At 35.9% G+C, this 22,880-nt stretch overlaps 1 protein-coding gene across 4 annotated transcripts in view; it reads left to right on the top strand.

Moving 5' to 3' along the window:
• INSC (INSC spindle orientation adaptor protein) overlaps positions 1–22,880 on the top strand; it is a 129,720-nt gene that overhangs the window by 100,468 nt on the left and 6,372 nt on the right. For 3 of the 4 annotated variants that reach the window (XM_085224203.1, XM_085224204.1, XM_010710972.3), the window contains 5 exons: positions 824–1,002; positions 11,775–11,841; positions 14,941–15,096; positions 15,749–15,825; positions 17,549–21,564. In XM_085224203.1, coding sequence (XP_085080329.1) covers positions 824–1,002; positions 11,775–11,841; positions 14,941–15,096; positions 15,749–15,825; positions 17,549–17,677 — 608 coding nt within the window. In that variant the 3' untranslated portion in view covers positions 17,678–21,564. Of the gene's footprint in view, positions 1–823; positions 1,003–11,774; positions 11,842–14,940; positions 15,097–15,748; positions 15,826–17,548; positions 21,565–22,880 lie in introns of those variants that run through there. The other variant, XM_085224205.1, reaches the window with a different exon arrangement.

Raw genomic sequence — 22,880 nt, forward strand, 5'->3', positions numbered from 1 at the left:
ATCTAGAACGGATTAGCAGGAGGAGAACTTCCCTGATTGTTAGTGCTCCAGTTTCACTTCAATTTTAGTAATATAAACTCTGCTCAGGAAATGTGAGCATTAAAAATAAACCATGTGTAACTTTGGGAGAGCTCTTTCAATAATCACACACCAGTGTCCTTTCAATATTTAATAGCTCAGTAATCGAATTACTGTAATATGTTTAATTTTTAAAACAGGCTGGAGTGTTATTGCCAGGTGATTCAGATCTTACTTAGAATATATGTGTGCAAGGAATTAAAAGATAACCATGAATTCAGCACTTCTTATCGAAAATGGAAAATATGCAGGATGACTACAAAGTAATAGGCTTAGAGATGGGCAAAATGTATGCAGTTTGTTCTAAAGAGCAGGATATATGGGTGAAATATTCTCTTATGGATCAATTACTGTCAGCCTTCTGCCTGTAGTATTTCATTTCATTTATATCAAAGGTGTTGAACAACATTCAGTAGAATATTCTTTGTAGAATGATATACTAGGTAGGTACTCTCATTACTTAGATGAATGTTTAGGAAACAATTGCTTTTAGTGTTCAGAAGCACAAATGAAGATGCCAAATGTTATTAATGTTTATAAAGCACCCTAAAAATGTGATGTAGTATATAATTTCCAATTTAAGATTATTTTTTTGTTCTGTTTTGTTTCTGCTTTTGTCTTGAGAGTTACAAACTTGGCCATGGATTACTAATGGAAACTACAGACGGTTAAATACTGCTTTGAAACAAATCTGTTTTTGCAGTGAGAGGATGATTTTTATTCAATTTATTCTCTGCATTCCTAGAACTGTGCCAAGAAGCCTCATCTGGTGAAGTTTTCCTGCTGGCTTCAGCAGCTCTTGCCAATATTACTTTCTTTGATACCATGGCTTGTGAAATGTTGCTTCAGCTAAATGCTATGAAGATTCTTTTAGCAGCATGTTCAGACAAACACATAGTGGATACTCCATATTCCCGAGATCAGGTGAGTGGCTTCTCAGCAAGATACTGTGAGCACATTTATGCAAAAATCAGCTGGTTTCAGCTCCTTGTCTGTCTTGATGTAGGCAAACCTAATTTGATTTCCTGTCTTCACTTTTGTTCATCCTAATATTTGGCTTTTTCTTTATCTGTTTGTGTCCATTCTCATGCATTCTAAAGTCTGAATGTGGTTTTATGGGGAAAAGTAGCCACTTCCCATATTTGTAAGATACGGGGATTTATTTTTTTCCACTGTGAAGCTGGTTAAGCACTGACACAGTGAACTAGAGAGGTTGTGGAATCTCTCTCTTTGAAGGTATTCAATACTTGGCTGGACAAAGCTCTGACACCATTAAAATATATAGAGACATCAAGGCCTATATAAACTACTTTAAGTTCAAAGATGAATTAGCTCCAAGAGCCGAATAAGGACCTGATCCTCAGCCCATTGATGTTGGTGGGCTTTGGATCAAGTCCTAACTACTGTCCTTACTGTCCTGCTGTTTTGGTGCAAACAAGACCTCAGTTGTGGTGTGGTTCTAGACATGGCTTTATACTGTTAATTCATACATACAATTCTTCTTGACTTTCTGTCTTTGTTCCTCCTATGTCACAATTTGAATTCCTTATTTCATTATGCCTTCACCTTTGTTCTGAGTGAGATGGCAATTTGCTCTGTGGTGAGCCCTTTCTTGAAATTAGGAAGGCAGACATCCAAAGAAATATTTATGACCTTATTAGGTAACAGATGAGTTAGAGGCCTTCTAAAGCTTTGTTGGTTGCAAGACATCTTATTATCTATCTAGATTAAGAGAAAACTTTGGAATGGCTAATGATTTCATCTCCAGGAATACCTTCCTTTCCTTCCTGGAATAAAAATTTAGATCAAAAAGTTGTGATGGCATCTGTACTGTGACACAGTAAGTTTCTAAGCTGACTCCTACTTATTTCTACAGCAGTGGGCCTGTGAAATGCTGCCTATGGATTGCTCCATTACTGAGCACTGGCTGCTCAGGTGGAACTTGAGTGCTGCTCTACTTGACTTTAAGAGTTGTTGGCATTACTGGTCAAGCAGATCTGATAAGGCAACAGCCTTTGGAGAATTCTTCCTTCCAAGTCCTGAACAAACATGTGTTTGAGTGGATTGTTCACCTTTCAAAAGCACAGTTGTTTTAGTGCTCTATTAAAGGGCAGATTCTGCCAATTATCTTAGTTTTAAGGAATACCTTGCATTTTAATTTTCTCTGGCTAGTTGTTGCAGTGGGGCTAAGAGAGACTCAGCTAGGGAGAAAAATAACAGTACATTTGTTTTCAAAGGGTATTCTAAATTGCTGTTTTGACTTTTGATAGGGATACTTTAATTCTGTTTATGTACATAATATAATAACTATCTTTTTCATATATATTTTCTCATCTGGTGTACATTCACCTAAGGACATAAAGTTAATTAGGCTTGGAAATTCTTTATTCAAGAATTTATTTTTCAATGTGCTACTAGCATGGACTACACTTTTATGGGCAAATGTCCATTTTGAATGATCAGATCATCCAGTCTGCAGTAGAATTAAACTATACTAACTGTCAAAGCAGTGAAAGAACAAAGAAAGAATATTCATAGAAAATACAGCAAAATACAATCTAATAATGATAAAATGTGATAAAGGAGCACATCAAACTTAGAGCCCCATTTCTCACATAGAACTTAAAGTAAAACATCGTATGCAAGTAGGGAAAAGCGAGTCTTGCTTTCATCTGTGCCATTTTCTATCATCAGAAAGTCACAGGATGGCTTTCCATACAGCCAGCTGATGGAACAACAGGACAGCTAGCACTGATTAGTTGACAGCCTCCACAGTAGCATGGATAGCACTTCCCTCAGGAGCTGAATGTCTTATGCATTCTTTGTTGCCTGCAGAAAGTAGTTTTCTGCTTGTGCTCCTCTAGTAATGTTTTGTCTTTTGATTTCTGAGAAGCTGTTTTATGCAAATGATAAACTTCCTGCCTTCATTGTCTGAAAACTGACTTCCTCTTTCACTTTCCAGATAGCGTTATCTTAGATGAGGTTAGAAACAAAAAATTGCATTGCTGGACTTAATGACAACATAATAATTGACCATGTAACAGCAGCAGGCATTGTTTCTGTAACCAGAAGTATTACAGTGGAATTGCTTAACTTTATAACAGAATACTTTGCATAAGAAATATCAGATGAAGCCTTAATTTCTAGTTTTCTGTCAAAATGGATACAAGCGTGTCCTCTGTTATTTTTCTTAATGTGGATACTTTTTTTTTTTTTTCCCCTGCATAGCAGGTTTGCATTTTAAAGGCACATCTTTCAGACAGGTTCCTACTTACGTTCATGTAACATGTATGTGTTTAATGTGTGTGTGTAATAGAAATGTCAGATGTCTTAATGGAGAGAAAGCACTGTCAGAAGAATGGTTCTAACAAAAATCCTTGTCATTTAGGGCCCCTTTCATTTTAACCATCATCTTAGACTCTACATAGAAAAATATGAAATGTGTGTTTGTGCAAGGCATATTTATGTATAATAAATTTTTTTCTCTCTGCATTCCCACTTGTCTCCTCAGTGTTGCTAGTATTCTCACCTCACCTGTGAAGCTGTGGAGGTAAAGTCTAACATCTTCTGATCTTCTGTTATTCAAGCAGACAAAGAATTAATGTGTAGTGAACACATTGATTTTAAAGTGCTTACTTCTAGGTCTAAAGTCAGTGAGTTATTTTTTGAAAAAGTTTGAGGTGGAGAAATGCTTTAAACTAGAAGGTGAAAATTGATATAGTTACTGCTTTGTTTTTGCTCTCCTTTTCTTCCCTCTCCTAAATTCTTTCCATTTTCCTTGGCATTTGGGAGATGCTGCAGGCTCTGAAGCTGAGATCTTCTCTCTCAGTTAAGGTTGAAATCTCCTAACATTTTTTCCCTTGCATGGATGATTGCAGGGTCAAAAAGTGAGCAGAGACATATTATTTGAAGATCAAGAAGTTTAGATGTTTAAATGTTGCCTAGCTCTCAGTGAAAGACTTTGGAAACATTATTTTTAAAGAGAAGAATACTGACAGGACCTTTAGACTTCTTATGAAAATCCCTGCCAGGTTGCAGTACTACCTCTCAACCTGTCTTTCTTGAATACTAAGGAACTTATAACTCCTTGTCAATTGCTTTCTGTTTTTGCTTGTCATCATGAGGACTGTTAGACTCCTGACTCCATTTTGTTAAATGGCTGTCCAGATTTTCCCTTATGTTTGGAAGTCAGTATGGTCTGAGGAGAACTTGGGGCTCAGAATGGAATTTGGGCAGTGAAGTCTGTGTAAGATGCCCCTTTTCCCTGCACCTGACTGAAGTAGGAGATAAAATCATTGCTGGTGAGGAAGGCAGTTAGTGGAGTCTTTCTTGCTTAGGCTTTCTAAGTTCTAGGAGCAAAAGAATAAGCAGGAGAGGAATATCCCTTCTACTGCTGAACCATCAGCTATTCTTTCATAGGGAATAAATGTGTGTGATATCCTGGGACTTTGTGGCCTATGGCATGTTACACAAGCAGCCAGGGACAGAGCAAAGGTTGGTGGTCAGACTACTGCGTCTGGCTGCAAACTGTGTTTGGTAAACTGTACACCAAAATTGTGCAATCTATTCTAATGTTTACTGCATCATGCTGAGAAAACATGTTTTCAGCTAATACAGTTAGAAATGTAGGTGATACGTTACATAATTAAGTTAGTAAACAATATATTTAAGAAATTAAGCAAGAAACAAGACAACCACTAGGATGCAGAAATGAAAACAAGGCCCAAAGTCACATGTCCTTATATGAACTTTAATGAACTTTAACTATGCCATTATATCACAGATATCTCAATTAATTTCCTGTGCAAATCTGCAATTGTTTTCCCGGTGTCCCTTTTTTTTAAAAAAAAAAACAACAAAAATTATCTTTTAAACACAAAATCTTTTTGAGACAAAATGTCTGTTTATTTATAATTCTGCCCTGCACATTCAGATTAGATGCAGTAAAATGCAACATGCAGCAATATGCAAAATGAGAGGCACAGTTGAAAGAGTGAAATCCTCATGTCAGCTGAAGAACTCTTTGCTGTTCTTTGCTAGTGGCTAGGGTTTTATTCCTGGGATCAATTCCCAATATTGTTCCTGCTCTGATTTTGAAGTAGTAATTTAACTTCTCAGCATTTCTGTTTAATCATCTGTAAAGTTGGGCAGACAGCACGCTTACTCAGTGTAAAGCCTCTCTGGAGGAAACATGTTGTGTCAGCACAATTCATTGCAGTTTTTATTCTCAACCCTTGCCTGCCAGGTTCACAGTACAATCAGGCTGGTGCAGGAGTAGAGCTATTTCCGTCAGAATCTAAACAGGAGACTGTAATAATCATAAAGCTGCAAGTCTGAGATGGTTGTGTATGTGTTTTGCTACTTTTGTCTTCTTGGCTTCCATACAAAATGTGACAGCAGACCTCTAAGGGTCTCTTTCCACTCATTTTTTTTTCCAAAATCACAAAATCACTTGGTTATCACTACCAAGCAGAAGGCTGCAATTTCAGTCTCAGTTCTAAGCAGGTGAGCTCATATCAGCATTTCTACATACTATGATTCCTTTTCTTCTGTTTGCTTCTCAAGTAGCTAACTGATACTTTCTAGGGTAAGTACCAGAAATGACTTCCCGACCACTGTGCTTGAATTAGTGGCAGCTGAACTAGATCCTGTGCTCTTTCTCACTTCTAAAGTGGGAGTGACTAACTTTTCTCTCACAGACTCAAACCATGATTCCCAGTAGACAAAATAAAATTGTTTCCTACAATTGTGCAGTAGCTTAGGCCAAATTGTGCTCTGCTATAGGGAGACCAGGTGTCTTGCATTGACTGAATCAGTTCCACAATCTAAGAAACTTTCTAATAACACAAATAGTGTCTTAGGGATGATCTTTTTTCCCCAGGTTTTCATCTGAAACAAAGGAAACTGTGGTTCAGGAGCAAGAAAAGAGGCAGGGTCAATCTCCACCACTAGCTCAGAGCTACATTGCCTGGTTTATGGAACATTCCTATTAACTGTGTGAGCCATGAAAGATGCATTTCCCATATGCTTCTTCAAAACAAAAAATGTGAGAATTCTGCCCACTCCTTGGTTACTTTAGTTAGCACTATGAAATAAAATAGATAAAAAGGTAGTAAAGACATTCTTCCTACCACAGAGGAAGATTCATTTAGCCTTTGATACTCTGCCTTAGCATTCCAAGACTGCGGTTCCGACTCAGTCTCAGAGTAGATGTAGAGTTCACAGGAGATCCTGTCTAACTGCTATTATTTTTCAGTGGGAATATTTGTCTCTTCCAATGAGATGGCAGAAAGATGCTATTTGCGTAGGTATATTTTTTTTCTCTATTTTCAGGAAGAAAACTGAATTCCCAATCTCAGAAATGGGTAGTCGATCCACTGGGAGTTAAGTTTTTCACTTCAAGTGATATCATGTGCCAGAGAAAATTACTAGAGATTCCTTAACAAGGTTTTTCCTCCCAGTAATATCCTGAAAGATCCTTCTACCTCAATGTGATGTGATGCCTGTACCTGAACCCTGCTGTGTATACCCTTTTGCTATCTCCCTATGGGCTGATCTCAAATTGTGAAGTTTAAATGTTTTTAATTTACATTCAGACATAAAGACTCTCTTCCTTCTGATTAGTTATCAGGTGTCCCTTTCTTCCTAAAGATGGTATCTGGAACTTTGTAGGCAAATCTGATTTATCCTTATATCATTAATTTGAATTAATTACCAAATACAATATGTAGCAAAAAAATTAATTTTACTTAGTGATGAATCAGCCTTAAAGGAGTAATTATCTAAGAAGATTAGCAATTCTATATTGATCTATTTTGCCACTCTATTAAATTACTCAGTAATTCTTATTTTGAGCTTGTGACTTTCTATTTATGTTGGGACTATCAATAAAAGCTTGCCGGACAATGTACCTTTACTATCAACAAAAGCATATTAGCATCATACTTTTCACCTGTATAGATCTCTCCCCACAAATGAGGTAAGTGACCCTCAAATGTGGAAGATATTTGCCCTTTAACAAGCTGAAATGTGTGCTTTCATCTTTCAAATCCTGCTGCATTTTTCTTCCTGAGTAGCTGGTTTCACACTAATGAGAAACACTTTAAGATCATCTTATATCTCCCATTAAGGGTGAGTTATCTCAAGCAGTAAAGAAGCCTTCTGTTTTCTATGTGTTCTTTAGGTTTAAACCTCTTTGTCACTTAAAGCATTTGAGTTTTACACTCACAGCATATGCATCTATGTTTATAAAAAACATTTTCAGCTCGTTTTCATTTTTGTTACAAATGGCCAGTACTTTTATTCACCAGTTAATGAACATTAGTCACCATTACCTGTTTAGAAAGAGAAGCGTTATGATGTTACGTGGTTTTAGTAAGAAACTCTCCAGGTTGACTGATGCTCCAGAATTTTTGGACAAAACCATTTTACAGATTCTTAACCCTAGTTTCTCAAATTTCTATTACTCTTGACAACTGTAATTCCTAAAGTTCACTGTGAAGTAGACCACAGAAACAAAAAGAAAGGTTCATCATATCAGGATATGTGAAAGGCTGGGTGGGCGGAAGGAAACTGTGTGGAACTAAAAATGTTTTGATTGATTTTTGATTTAGTTTATTAGAGTAAACAACAGGATAAACGCTGCCAATTATAATAATAAGTTACATTGTCACTAGAGAGGGATGTATCTGTGTTTACTATTCATTCCATTCATAGAAGTATACAGATATTTAGTCAGATTTTTAATTAATTTCCAGAGCAACAGTAAAAACAATAATATGATGCTGTACTGACTTCTGAAAAGTTTGAAATGTCTCTGTTATTTTTAAGTGTATTTATTAAATAGAGAACATTTCCATGGATCTAAACTGTAGCCCCCTTGCTCCAGAATTTTTGATATAGCTTTTAAGCTCAGAAAACAAACTCTTTAGTCTCATTTTACCTTGTAATAAGTCATATTAGTGGGACTATCTGCATGTTAATATTTTGATAAATTGCCACCTTTTCATGGGGTGCTAAAATAGAAGCACATCTGACAGTTCTCTTGCTGGCATTTTGTGTTTTACTGTTTCACTACCTGGCATGTGTAGGTGGGCAGTGCATAGCACATATTAGCAGTTGGATGGTGAATGCAGAGATAAACCCCAGAGGCCTATTACACTGGTTACTGTTAGTGCAATTCATGCAACACTGACTGGAATTATTCAGCTTTCATCTGGATGCACACAAATGTCTTAGACAGTTTTATATTTGTATATCGTGTCCATTTCTGCATTATGTTCATTACTTCAGCATTTGAGAATTATAATTCTTCAGTGTTCTCATGAGTTACCCCTGGTATTGCAAATTCTTTTGGACAAATAATTTTTCAAAATAGATATAAGCTAACTGAGAAACTAGCAATAAAGAGTCTCAGAAATAATTGTGCTGAAATGCTTGAATTTTATAGAACTAAAGAGCTTAGGCAGCTTATATTTCCTAAAAGATTGAGAGATAACTCTCTAAACCCCAAACTGGTGAATAAGCCAAGTTCTTGACTGGTCAGAGAAGGAATGAAAAAGAGTTATGAAACCAAGACCAAAAAAACCCACAAAACAGTACTTATTCTGCTCTAACCACTTTTGCGATTGGGATCTACATCTAGGAATTCTGACAACATGTAAAGTTACATTTTTACTTTTCAGCTGGTCCAAAACTTTTATAAATGTTTTCTTTACCTTGAAATATAGCACATTATTCTGTTCTGAGAGAGAGACAATGAATCAGAGACGCATGGTTTCACAGTATGACAAGCATGGCTTTAGACTAATGACCGAACATGGAAAGATCTGAATTGTATGGACAGTCAGCTTAGCTTCTCTGAGTAGGACCCAAAAAATATGTCTGTCATTCCATATAAGACTACTAAATAGTTCATTGACAAGCAAAGTTTTTAAAAAGTATGTCCTTGTCTTCCTGTACTTCATGTTGCCCTGTTGACAGCTCATCTAACAGAGTTTATAGATATGGATTTTTATTTCTTTTGTACCTATTGCTATTTTGTACAAGGCTGCAGCCACCAGAGTTATATAAGTACTCCTGTCAGAGTTGAGCACCTGAAAGTGTTGGTTGGTCTGTATAAATGGGCCCACAGTGGACTTGGCTTGGGTTAGTCTATTGGAGAGATCTGCTGGAGTAGAGATAGAAGAGATGGAAGGGACAGGATCTAGCTCCAGAACAGATCTGCTTAGTACACATAGAGACACTGAGACAGTGAACTGCTGCTGGATGGGATTAGTGTTTGCAGCATTTGGTTTTTATGGCAGTACGTTAAGAATCTTGCCTCAGATTTGGCAATAGATTCTGAGAACAGATATTACGTCAAGAATTCTCCATATAATGAAGCAATTGTATGAGTGTTTTTGGTTTGTTGTTGTTGTTTTATCCCCTGGAAAATAAAGTCTGATAATCTTTGCTTGATAGCATGTGTGTAAACTCCACACTTCAATAAATTGCAAAGGTTGGTGGAATTTGCAGGCCCCAGCGTAGGCTTTCCAGATGCTTCTGGAAAAGTTCTTATTGGTTTGCAGTCAAGTGTAAATCCTAAGGAAATCTTGCTACATTAATACCAGTGCTCATAAGAGTGCTCTTCTTCAAAGCAATTTGAGTCTACATACAAGTCTGTTTTCCTCTAGAGACTTTTTCCCTAGAATTATACACTCTTGAACTTTGGTCTGTATTACAGAGAAAAATTTTATGTTGGTTGCATGTATAGTGAATTCTAAAAGAGGCAAATATAGCAGAAATACAAAAATTTTAAGTCAACTTCTTATTCAACTTGCCTGTTATGTGTTCAGGTATGCTATTTCACACTTAATTGTTAACATGATGCTTCTGGGAAAGAAAATCTATCCATATGAGCGGGTTAATTTATAGTTTAACTGCCTTTAGAATTCGAAAAGACAACTTAGGTAGAACCTGATATTTACTGATGGGAAGATTTAAACATTTTTGCACAAGGTTATGTATGAAACCTTTCGGCACTAAATACACTGCAAAATAAAGGGGCTATGTATTCAATACAAAGGAGTCTGAAGTACAGATGTAAGCACCATGCAAATAATTTTTTATGTGAAAAGATATACACAAAATATTTTTACATATGAAAATACTTATTAGACAAAATAACTTGAAGCAGTGGAATAATTGGCACATATTCAAATTATGGTTAATTGAATTCTTCATCTGTGGCTCAGAGAGCCACATGGGGTACAGACTCTGCATAGAGGAAGTAATTTTCATTAACAGGATATAATTTAGAATGAGAAAACATATACACTCTCCCTGAAACACTGTTAATAATTAATATGGAATAAATACATAGACGTACCGAGTTACCATATTTCTACCTGTCACTCTAGAGTTTGAGCAACTCATTTACATCCTAAGTAAGTATATTTATTCAGAGAGATGACACTGTAACACTACCTTTGAAAGTGGAAGACCTTTATGTCACAGCACCGAAAATGACTCATCCTTTTTACTGAGATGGAAAAGTAAGATCAGAATCATGATTTGATCTACTTACATCTTTGAAAGAAGTTTGCCTGTCTCTGAACAAACACTGTACAGGTACAAAGCTGATAAACAGTTCTCAAACTGATCATTACTTTTGAGGCTAACCAGTATTTCTCAGCTACAATAGAGACAAAAGGAATCTTTTAAGAAAATATACTACCTCAATTTTGTATTCTAATTATATATAATATTTATTATTTTGTCTCTTACATATTTTGTTAATGTTGAGATATATTTGTGTATACGAAGCAAGTTATATTGAAATATAAAATCCTATTTTGCCTGATATGAATGAAAGAAAGTATATGATATCAGTGAAGGGAATGGATGAATGAAAGCCAAAAAGTCTATTTGACTCAAGCTCTGTCAATGGCTCAGTGCATAATTTTTAAGCCATCTGTGTTGCACTTAATCCTGAAAATGATTGATGTTATTTTGGATAAAAAATTCTGTAAATCAGGATCTCACCTGGGTTTCTCTTAGTACAAAACTTGATTTTAGTCTTAGCTCAGGAAAAGTGTAAACATGCTTAAGACCAGCTCCATTTGGGACAGAGCTCTAACATGCACGTAATCTATGGCTTCAATAAAACTGAAAAGTGTTCCTTAGATAATCTTTTGAATCATGTTGAAGATTCCTCAACATTTCAGCTGAACCCTGAAGCAGAAGGGTAGTGAGAGCCTTGAAAGTACATGATGTGGTAGACCTTAACCTGCTCTGTGAGCTCTGCCTGAGAAGGAATGTGATAGCAGACATCTGAGGGAGGGCAGTTACTAGATGACTCTTTGTAGGTCCTCCAGGCATTTTGGTTGGTTTTTATAAATGCTTCTTTCTCTTCCTTCTAATATGAGCAAACAATTGTTCTGCTGCATAAATTTTCATGACATGCTTTTATGCATGAGTATAGTAGTGCAAGGAAAAGGTGCTTTATTTTTCTTGTCTGGATTTCAATCATCAGCCATATGGTAAAGAACCTTGAGAGATGAGAAGTGGGAACAGACTGTTAATCTACAAGAATGCTTTTTAATTCTACTCATTTTGTCATATTTCTGCCATACTTATTTTATACACTACAGTCCTATTTAGTCTTTCTGAATTGTAAGGCTGTACTTAGTATTTACTTTTCTTTTTAACAACAGGTGGTAACAATATTGGCAAACATGTCTGTCTTGGACCAATGTGCTTCAGAAATCGTTCAAGGAAATGGTATGTATTTTAACTGAATTATATTCTGCATGTGTTTGTGGAGAATATTTGAAAGGAAAGGAATATTTGCTAGTTAAAGAAGAAAGGCTTCACAACTAATACTTCAGTTTGCATCCCCTTTCTGCTGGATATTGCATATTGCTGCAAGGTGCAAAGTGAGTTCTTTGGATGGTTCCATGCAATGGAAATAAATTACCACTGGTTTAGAAAACTTTGCGTGTAAGGCAGCAGATTGTTTGTGTGTGCGTTAACTTATTTGTAGACAGAATGCAAGGCATTGTTTCAACAACTGTTATTCTTGTAGTCACGTTGTGTAAGGTGGCAATTCTTACACTTTGAAATATATTGTTTCACTTATATTATTGCTATTATATATTATTGTTTCAAATATATTGAACCACTTATTGTTTTTGTTTGACTTTGCTCACGAGTATTCAGAGGTAAAAATTTTGAAGCACTGTTTATATTACTGTGCAGCGCTTGCCAGTTTTTTCCACACTACTTTAAATATCACATTGTGAGAAAATCATGATACGGAAAAAAATCAAGTCCGCCAGAAGAAAACTTATAGGTTAGGTTAATAATTGTGTGAATGAGAATACAGGAAGACCTAACTCCCTTATAATACGTCTCTCAGCAACTTCATGGCTAAGGTAAACTGTAAGCTTTTTTTTTTTTTTCCTGTACTCTCTAGTGAGAGATATTCAATAACTGCGAAGTTTCACGTATGTTGCCTTTTCTGTCCTAGAAATATCCCTTCCACATTTTTTTTTTAATTATGTTTGATAGGAATGGCTTGGTTTTCGATCCATTTGAATCTCAAACATGGATGGAGGTGGGAGAAAGTATGTAGAAATAGATCTTGAGATAGAATTTGTCTGCTCCAAAGTACGTAGCTCTCTCTGAAAATAAAGCCTTTTATTTCCTTCCATGGAAAGGAAACAGGTACAAAGACCAGAATAACACTATTTGATAGTGCAAATTTAGCTATTCATTTTCACCAGTGATGAACAAGAACCCGCATGCCATGCTCATAATAATCTCCACTAGAGGAGATAACCCACTGTTTCACAGCTGCTATGATGGAGCTGTCGCTAGGAAAATGTTGCCCATGCGGTCTATCTTTCATTGGCCTGTACAGATGGAAGTCAGAAGGTGCCAACCAAATCTGAACCAGATTGGTGAATGTGGTAGGAAATTCCAGCCAAGATTGGCAATGTGCTCCAGGGTCTTCAAGTAGGTATGCGGCCTGGATGTTATCATGGTGCAGGAGAAAGTTTGTCTTCTTCTCTATCCTGACTGGAAATTCAGGGCTTTGGCTTAATCAGTATAATAGAGGTCAAAGTTGATAATTTGTCTGGCTTCCAGGAAATCCAGAAGGATCATCAAAAGGACAGTGCTGAGGACTGTGTCTTGAACTTCTTCTTTGATAGGGAATTCACGTGTTGCCATTGTATAGTCTGCTGTTTTGACTCTGGCTTGTAGGGCTGATATCATGTCTCTTCACCACTAATGCTGTATTCCAGGAAACTCTCACCACTGGTCTCATATTGATTCAATACATCCTGACAAATTTGCATATAGTGTTCTTTCTGTTTTTCTGCAAGCATTTGTGGGACTCACCTGGTGCAAACTTTGTGACAAACCAATATTGCCACCATCATTTCCAATGCATTGAAGCCAACACTCAACTTCATACACAGTTCCCTGGTTGTACACCAGAAACTGTTTTGTTCTTGGGAAAGGTGTTTGATCATGTTTCCACAAGTGCATAAAGATCACAAAAATACAGTCAAGCATTGAAGTGCTCTGTAGCACAGGGACATTGCTTTGAAAGAACTCCAGCAAGTTATTGCATACTCATTATAAACTGTACTAGATCTGTGTGTGTTCACACCACTGGTGAACTGTGACTAGAAGTAATAAAAAATAAACACACAATACCAAATAGCCCCTTCTCTTTCCTAAAAGAATACAGAAGTGTTTTCTCTAATCCTCTCTCAGTAAAACATGTAATTAATGAAAGTGTGTATATGATAAAATTTGTATACATTCCTTAGTGGAAATTCATACAGAAGCATTCGCCCCTGCCTTTTCAGAAGGGTTGGCACTCAGCTTGTGTATAAAAGCTTCTAGTATTTGCCTAATACTATGATAATTAGATGCTGGTCGGAAGCCAGACTTACACATGCACTGCTGAGAAGGACCTTAAGATCTTATAGAGTCTGGATGGATTTTCTTCCCAACTTTGACTTATTTTGTATGTCAATTGATCATTATCTCGTTGTGTGATTCTGGTGCTAATTCTCCTAATTATTTATGCAAATATTCTAATGGTTAAAATCCTCTGATGCTACCTAAAGTAATCTGAATTTCCTAATGGCATATGGAGTCTAATAGCACATAATTGTCCTTACAGTTAAAATAACTTAGAAACTATAAATCAGCACAGTCTCTGGTTTTCTCCTGCTACAATATGAGTATCTACTCCTACAGGTAAAAAAAAGTTGATAAAACCATTTTACATTGTTTCTTCTGAAATGAAGAGTCATCACACAGTAAACTTCAAGACATAAGACTTCGTAATTTCCCTCATTAAGGGAATGCAGATTACTGTAAACAGTTTGAGATGGAAGCTTTTAAAAGCTTGCTTAAAATTACGTAAACATGGAAAAAAACAACCACCACCACTTTTACTTTCTTTTAATTAAAAGGAAAACCTGAAATATATTCCTACTGTTTTTGAGGTTAGTGACAATCTTTAGGCTAGTTTAAATGCAATTAAGGAATATTCATCTACTTTTCACAATTTTATTTGAGTCAGTATGTATTTGGGCTGTTTCCAAGCAGACTGAATGAAAGAGGAAAGAGTTAGTGCATTTTCTAGTTAAGAAATTTCTGTAGTTCCCTGGTGAAAACAAGCATTCACAGATCAGATGGGCCAAAATACCAATGGCAAAATTGCAGCTCACAGTTATGTATTCTTCCTGCCCTAATCCAGTAGTGATTACATTTACCTGATGTTCTATTTCCCTTTACTCTTATAAGGTGATATTTCTTGTTGGAGAGAAGTTAACAATGGCTCTTACATCCTTGTAGGTGTTCAACTTTTAATGGAAATGCTCTTTGAGAGGTCATCTTCAGGAAATTCAGCAGAAGTTGCCGCTTGTGAGCGAGTTCAACAGAAATCTGCAGTTACACTGGCACGACTCAGCCGGGATCCTGAAGTGGCAGATGCAGCTGTAAAACTCAGCTGTAAGGATGTGTCACTGGCTTAATGGAAAACTGAAAAAGAGGGAGGAACTGTCAGCCAAGGAGAAGCTCTTTTCAGTTCTTTAGCTTCACTTGGTACAATTTGTGGAATGGGTTTCCCTATAAAATCTCTTCAGAAGGTGAGGAGGTTATACTAAATGAACCTCTGGCTCAATTCCCAGAGGAACCTGAGGTACAGCTTCCTCTCAACGCATAGCTGTGACCGACTGTGACAACCAACTCAGGACTACATCCCACTCTTCTTTATTTAAAGCCTAGTGCAGGATCCAACAATGGGGATAAAACTCAGATTCGTGCAAGCTCAGATGTGATGAATCTGATGGGAAGCCACATATTCTTTTGGATGTAGGTTTTTAAAGACGTGGGAGAATTGATGGGGAAGAAAGGGAATCATGATTTTCGTTCTGAAAGAGCAACAAAGGGTAAAAACAATGCATTTCTTGTTTTTGATTTATGACAATCAATCATGAACTGCTAACTCCATGGAGAGTCCCTTAAGTATTTGCACATTTTACATTAGTAAACATATCTGGTAAGGGAGATAAATATTAAAGTATATAAGGGATAAGTTTATTATCTCAGAAGTAATTTATGTTTCTAAAATATTTCTCCCAATACTTTTCTGTGCTTTCAGGTATTCCTCGCCTAATTAAACTTTGCAGATCACCAACTGAAAGAAATAACAGCGATTCTGTTTTAGTAGCATGCCTGGTAGGTACCTTTTTACCGTCTTCTTGTGCTTATCCTGAAATATGAATAAAATGCAGCTCTTTCAATTTCAAAATGCATAAGCATTGCAAAAACTTTTTAAATTCTTGCCAGGAGATTAAGTATAATACTTTACAGTGTCAGTAGTTTTTCCTCTAATTGAAGATTTAGACACATGTATACGTGACTTCATATTACTGAGAAATTTACTAGAACAGTTTGTAATTTAAAGTTTCAGTCTTTCTTAAACTTCATTCTCTGATAATGCTGTCTTTGCTGAAATAAGTCCTGTGATCACAGAGGCAGTAGCCCTTTATCTAGGTGCATGAGTACACGCATGTAAATGTGTGAAAATATTTAAGTAAAATAGCCAAAGTGTCTCTGTGATCCATTTTTTTCTTCTTAAGACTCTCACACAATATAGAGCTCAGCCAAGGAGTGACCAGCAGAAGATTAACACTAAGGAGAAAAATCCTTGCTGCTTGCTGGCCCCACTTGGTTATTGTAGCTTTGGTTAACATACCTAGGTTGCACATGAGAAATTTTGTTCATTTAGGCAGAACTTATTCAGAATGAAGAAGGTTTGAATTTGAGCACAAGAAATTCTGTGGTTATTCCACATATGAGCTGAGAAGAGTGGTTAATCTTGCATGGGTTGAGCAGAGGCCATAGAATGACAGCAGCAAAATAGACGATGACTTTCCTGCTGCTCTGTCTCACTGAAGTTCACAGAATCACAAAATTGCAGGGGTTGGAAGGGACCTCAAGATGTTCAAGTCCAAACCCCTGCTAAAGCAGATACCCTACATTCACAAAAGTTGTGCTGCACATTCCCTGAATTCATATCTATTGCTTGAGTTGTTACCTGCTTGTCTCAGCACTTCTGCTTCTCTTAGTGTTTTAGCAACTGCCGGATGACACTTTCTGTAAATACGGCAAAACATTGTGCTTGGGACAGATACACTGCCTTAGGTTAGTAGGTATTGTCACTGCAATCTAAGGGCTTTCACTGTTTTGTATTTTTAGTATGGTTCTTTACCTCCTCCTGTGCATTTTGAAGCAGCTGATTAACTTTTGTGGTAATGTAGCACTGATAAACACTGTGAGGATAGCTGATTACAACTAGCTTAAAGACAATTTTTGTTCTTGAAGAAAGCCAGCCTCTGTTCATTTGCTTCCATAGTGTTAGATTGCTAAAAGGTATGCAATTATATATTCTTATCTGCTGAGAAATATTAATTTCTTAGAAAAGGAGAGGTTATAGACAACAGTATGATCAAAGCAATTTGTTATGTAGTCTCATAATCTGAAAAATTAGCAGTTTTGTTTGTTCCCAAGTGGTTTGACGTGTTTGGTTTCTTTCTATTACCCTTTTATCTAAAAGATCTTTTTCCAGACTTTGCTTAAAACTTCGGTGGGAGAAGTTTACAGTCAAAATGCTCTCGCTGTCATTCTTTCCTTTAGTATCCCACTGTCCCTGCAGCTCATGTCCAGGAGTAATCTGCCCACAAAGAATTGTCATTTAGTGGCTGATTCTGAAGGCGGATTCATCTGATAGCAGAGGATAGCAGTGAAAGATTAGCTTGATAAAAGAGTCCAAAACAGAGTTGATCTGTTTTGAGTCTTGGCTGCTACTTAGAGATTGTTATAATGGATTGCTGCAATGAAGACTTTCTCAAAGCTTAAATGCATTAATGTTTTTGTTTTGTTTTGTTTATTTTTTTAGGCAGCCTTAAGAAGACTAGCAGTTATGAGTCCTGATCGACTTGAAGATTCAGATTTTCAGCAGCTAGTAAAGCCCAGGCTTGTGGATTCCTTCCTACTATGCACAAATATGGAAGAGAGCTTTGTATAAATGTGAGCCAAAAGCAAGCTATTATTTGAAAAACAATCAAGATAATACTTACATAATGAGATGGTACATACTCAGTTTTACTTAGATGTAGTCCTATTGTTATTTATTACTTATTTATTTTAAAACCATGATCATGTGGCTTGTGGACAAAAGAAATAGAATAAGCAAACTTATTTCTGTGGTTTGTAAAGGTAAATTTTAAAAAAAGCAAAACAACAACACAAAAACTTCCTATACTAAGGCATATTAGGATATTTTGTCATTGCAGCCTGACAATTATTGTCATGTTTAGTAGAACTGAAAGAAGGTATAGAAGCCAAGGATTTGGTGCTCTTATTTTATATGCTTGTAATGATGTCCTATTGCTGATATTTTTCTGTAGTTGGGACATTTTTCAGTTTCTTTAGCAAATGCATTAGTCTATTGCATTTGTTGCATCAAAAGAGAAATGATCCTTAAGGCTGTAAATGTATTCTTTAAAATGAATGGGATGTTACCATCTAAGTCCAGTTCCTTATTGTTCTATCTTTTAATAGAGTTCTAAAGATATGTAAATGAGTTTTTTTCAGAAATTTTTCAAATATTAGCTTGGCATTATGTTAGAGGGCATTTCTAAGCTGTATGAAGATGTGCTTCATCAGAAGATATGTAAATATAGACAACTTTTATTTGCATATAAAGAAATTAAAAGACTTATGAAAAGTCTTCATGAAATCAAACCTATAATCTATGTGATATTTAGGATCATTACACATTAATAATCTTCCCACCTTTCCAAGCTTTCCAAGAAGTGGAAGTGAGTATATACAGCCATGTTTTTAATACTCAGTTTTTACTACTTCTACAAAAAATTTTGCTTGTGTACATTAAATAATTAGAACAGGTAATTGCAACTTGAATTTCCATTTTCTTTTTTTTTTTTTTAAGCTAGTCCTGTATTTATAAAGCTGTGAAAAAAGGACTTCCAAGAACTCCTGGAGTTGATACAAGGTAGTTTTACCAGTAGCTTACAGGAAAAAGAATAGAGTTGATTTTAAAAATAGATTTATCTTTTTCTTTTCATCAAGAAGCTATATGCATTTACAATCAAGAAGCTATATTGCATTTACTGGCAATATCCTGAGTGTTTTTCACCCCAGCATCGCGCAAAACATTCTGTAAGTTATGAAAGTATATGTAATTTTTTCTTGATGATTTGCATCCATTGCTCTGGATCATTTTGTGATTGAAAACTTTACAGTGCTAGGACATATGCCAAATAAATAAGTACACTTCTTTATTGTGCTTACTTCATAGATATCTTAAGCAACTTAATTCATTAAAGTTTATTTAGTATTATGTGTATTATGTGGTTTTTAGATGACAGGCACCAGGAAATTGCTAAGCCGTGTTTGCCTTCCACATTTTCTTTGTCTGAAGAATCTCCCTTGCTTCAGGCAGTGACAAATGGTGACCACTTTTTCTTATATTCTAGAATATATGTTCTAAGACGTCTTTGCCTTAATGCTTTTTCAAAGGAAGTTTTAAAAACATTAAAAGACACACAAGAATGTCTTAAGCAACTGTTCAAAGATAAACAGTGGATCAGATGTTTCACAGATGTGATTTTCTAGTAAGAGAAGAGATGAATTCTACTTTGTGTGCATACTTTGAGGCAGCTCCTTAAGTGTATGACATTAAGACATATTGTACTGCACAGCTTTCAAGTTATTATGCAAGTGACTGACAATATTTTCTTCACATAGCAGAAATGTGTGCATGCTTTAAACAGCAGAATCAATATTCTTCATGTAAAACAATGAACTCAAAACTCATAGTAGGACCTTATGTTCATTTCTTATGTTGATAACCTCTAACAGAATACAATCTGTCAAAACCTGTCGCTTAACGCTGTACTGAGCATCATTCTGTTAACTGCAGCTAACATCAGAAACTATTCATTTGTCCCATAATAGATGATGTTAAAATCTCATGAAAAAGAAAACAAATAATTGTGGGGCATGTACATTCAGAAAAGGGCAGAGATGATCTCATGATTATGGCAATGGAGTTGTACAGTAAAACTGGGAGCTCCAAATCCAATTTACACTGAAATTACTCAGGAAAGTAGCAGTAGACTATAGATGGTTAGTGCAAATGTAACAGTCTCTCTTGTGGAAAGTATGATCAGAATCATAAAACCAGGGAAATTTCAGTGCTTCCAAGGCAAAAGGATTGATTCCTAGGCCTTCAGCAGTGCAGCTCAACTGTAAGTTAGTAGCATGCTTGTGTGTATATATATATAGACACAGCTATGTGTGTATGTATACATTTATCCCTTAATCTCCTTTTTTTATATTGAGGTTGTTATGAAAGTATTTTATATATGTGTTTATGTACATAAAAATAATTTGAGAGCACAATCAAATGTAGCAGAAAAAATATAACTTGGCTGCAATTGGAATTCAGAACAGTGCTTTTCAGTATTTTTTTTTCTTTCAGTAATGTCAGTCTTTGAAAACAGAAAAACAAAATGAATATATTAGACATGGGCATGGCATCAGTTCTCATGCCAATCCATCCTGCAGCCTGAGGCAAGGATGTAAAAGCTCTGTAACAACCTGATTATTGTTCTTGTGAGACCTGACTTCTGCTGATGATAATAGTGAATATAATAGCACTGTTCTTGATTGTGTCTTACCTACGCAGGAAATGTTCATTCAATTGAAAGTTCAATTAGAAATTAATGAAAAGAAATAATCATGGATAGTTTATAGCAATCTGTTCTGTAAAACTCTTTACAAGATATATTGCTGTAATCAAAAAGACGTTATATTTTCAGTATAGTGTCAAGTAATTTACTGTCCACATATGTAAAGTAAATTAATGTAGCTATTAAGAATATACCATTATGACCCATTTCAACATTTTCAAGACATTTCAAACTGGTCTCAAACAAATATTCAGTGAGCAGGCCAGTAGGAACAAAGAAGTTGACTTTGCTCTCAGGTACAACAATGTGAATCCAGATTAATTGACTTTACTACAAATACTCTGTCTGTAAGTAAGTAGCCATAATTCTGAGCCCACATTGTCTGTTTATTTGTATTCATATTGTAAATGTGGCTGTTTACAGAAAGAAAATACACTTGAATCTCATATTTGTAGTTGAAAAATATCCATTGAAAGAACCAGTTCAGAACCGCTGTGCACTTTATTTTTATATACGCTAGAGTTTATGGAAAAATAGTCATCCTGCTTCCTTTCTTCTTCATTCATTAAGAATTTAAAAGTCATTAAAAATATGAAATATGAAATATTCTTTTCTTTGGCTGAGTTTTGGATCACAAGTGTTTGCTTTGACGGTTTTCAGTTTTTTAATTTTTAAAGTGAATATTTTAAGGCAAAATAAAAATGCTTAATGTCAATGTAGTATGAAACAAAATATTTCATGTCAAGAATTTCACTTAAGTATGCTGTTTGGTTTATGAAAATTAGGGCTCTCTGTATATATTTAGTTAGCAGAGTAAGGTAGAAAGCATCAGTAATAACTATACATATCCATATATGTGGACTCATTACTCTATAGAGAATGCATGCAAGTTAGATATTAGCTTAGTCATTCTGGAAACTGAATGTTATAATTGCTGGAATTGTTTTAATTTCTTCTAAATTGTTCTGAAAATTTTAGTTTTTGTATGCTTCTAGAAATGTTGGACAAGTATGCGGTGGACTGAGGAATTCTTAGTAAATGATTTATGTTCCAATGGCTTTGGACAGTGTGTTCAATTTCTGGCTTTAGCTTGAACTGTTTAAAGATATATGCAGCCCAGACATTTTATTTGTAGAATATTTTTTTTCTTGGATTTTTTTTGTGTGTGTTTAATACATGAATCATTTATGTGGTATGTTACTTGTCTGACCTTTTCTTTTTAAAATAATATTTGTATCTACAAGAGGCAAGATAATATCTTGGTAAATTGGTTGACTTATCTATTTTCTAGGGTTGCCTATTAGTATTTGAAAAAGGATTTGGTCTGCAGAGGGTCTCATTGCCAAATTAGAAGATTGATTATCTATCTTGAACAACTTGTTCTAAATATCTATCTTCAGTATCATGCTTCTATGCAATGAACTGCCAAAATCACAGAATTGCAGGGGTTGGAAGGGACCTCAAGAGATTGAGTCCACCCCCTCTCCCTCCCCCCGCCCCTACTAAAGCAGGTACCCTCCAATAGGTCAGACAGGAATGTGTCCAGATGGCTCTTGAATATCTCCATAGAATGAAACTCCACAGCCTCTCTGGGCAACCGGTTCCAGTGCTCTGTCACCCTTATAATAAGTTCTTCTGCACACTAGTACAGAATTTCCTATGTTCAACTTTTAAGCCGTTTCTCCTTGTGCTGTTTCTACACACCACTGAGAAGAGCCTGGTCTCATCCATTTGCCTTCCACCTCCCTTTAGATATTTATAAACATTTATCTGATCCCCTCTCAGTCATCTTTTCCCCAGACTGAACAACCCCAGGTCTCTCAGCCTTTTCTCAAAAGGGAGCCGCTCCAGGCCCTAACCATCTTTGCAGCCCTCTGCCAGACTCCTTCTAGGAGATCCTTGTCTTTTTGAACTAGGGAGCCCAGAACAGGACCCAGTAGTCTACATGTGGCCTCACCAGGGCTGAGTAGAGGGGGAGGATAACCTTCCTCAACCTGCTGGCCACACTCTTTAATTGCCTTTCTTGGCCACAAGGGCACGCTGTTGGCTTATGGCCAACCTGTTGTGCACCAGGACCCCTAGGTCCTCCTCTGCAGCACTCCTCTCCAGTAGGTAAAATAACATTAGCTTCTTTCATCTCAGAAATCTATTCTGATTTTTCCATTCAATCTTATGTTAAATTTAATATATTGAAAGTTACACTCTACTCACTAAATGACTCACTACTATTCTTATTTTTAAAGGTAGGTAGAGAGATGGCATTGAGCATTGAAAGATAGGTCTAGAGTAAATTTTCTCATCTGAGTTGGAAGTGCTTATCTGGTAGTGAGGTGGTTGAATAGTTTTAGAGAAAATATGGATAATAGTATCCTTTGAAGTACTAGTACATTTACAAGAAGACTTTGTAACTAAGAGTTTGTGAATTGATCAGTCTCGTGCCAAATCATTACTCAATTATAGTAATAAGGGAAAACTGGTAGCATAAGTACAAACAGAGCACTGTCTAGTCAA

Source organism: Meleagris gallopavo, chromosome 5 (assembly GCF_905368555.1).
Source record: "Meleagris gallopavo chromosome 5, MGAL_WU_HG_1.1, whole genome shotgun sequence".
Taxonomy (NCBI): Eukaryota; Metazoa; Chordata; class Aves; order Galliformes; family Phasianidae; genus Meleagris; species Meleagris gallopavo.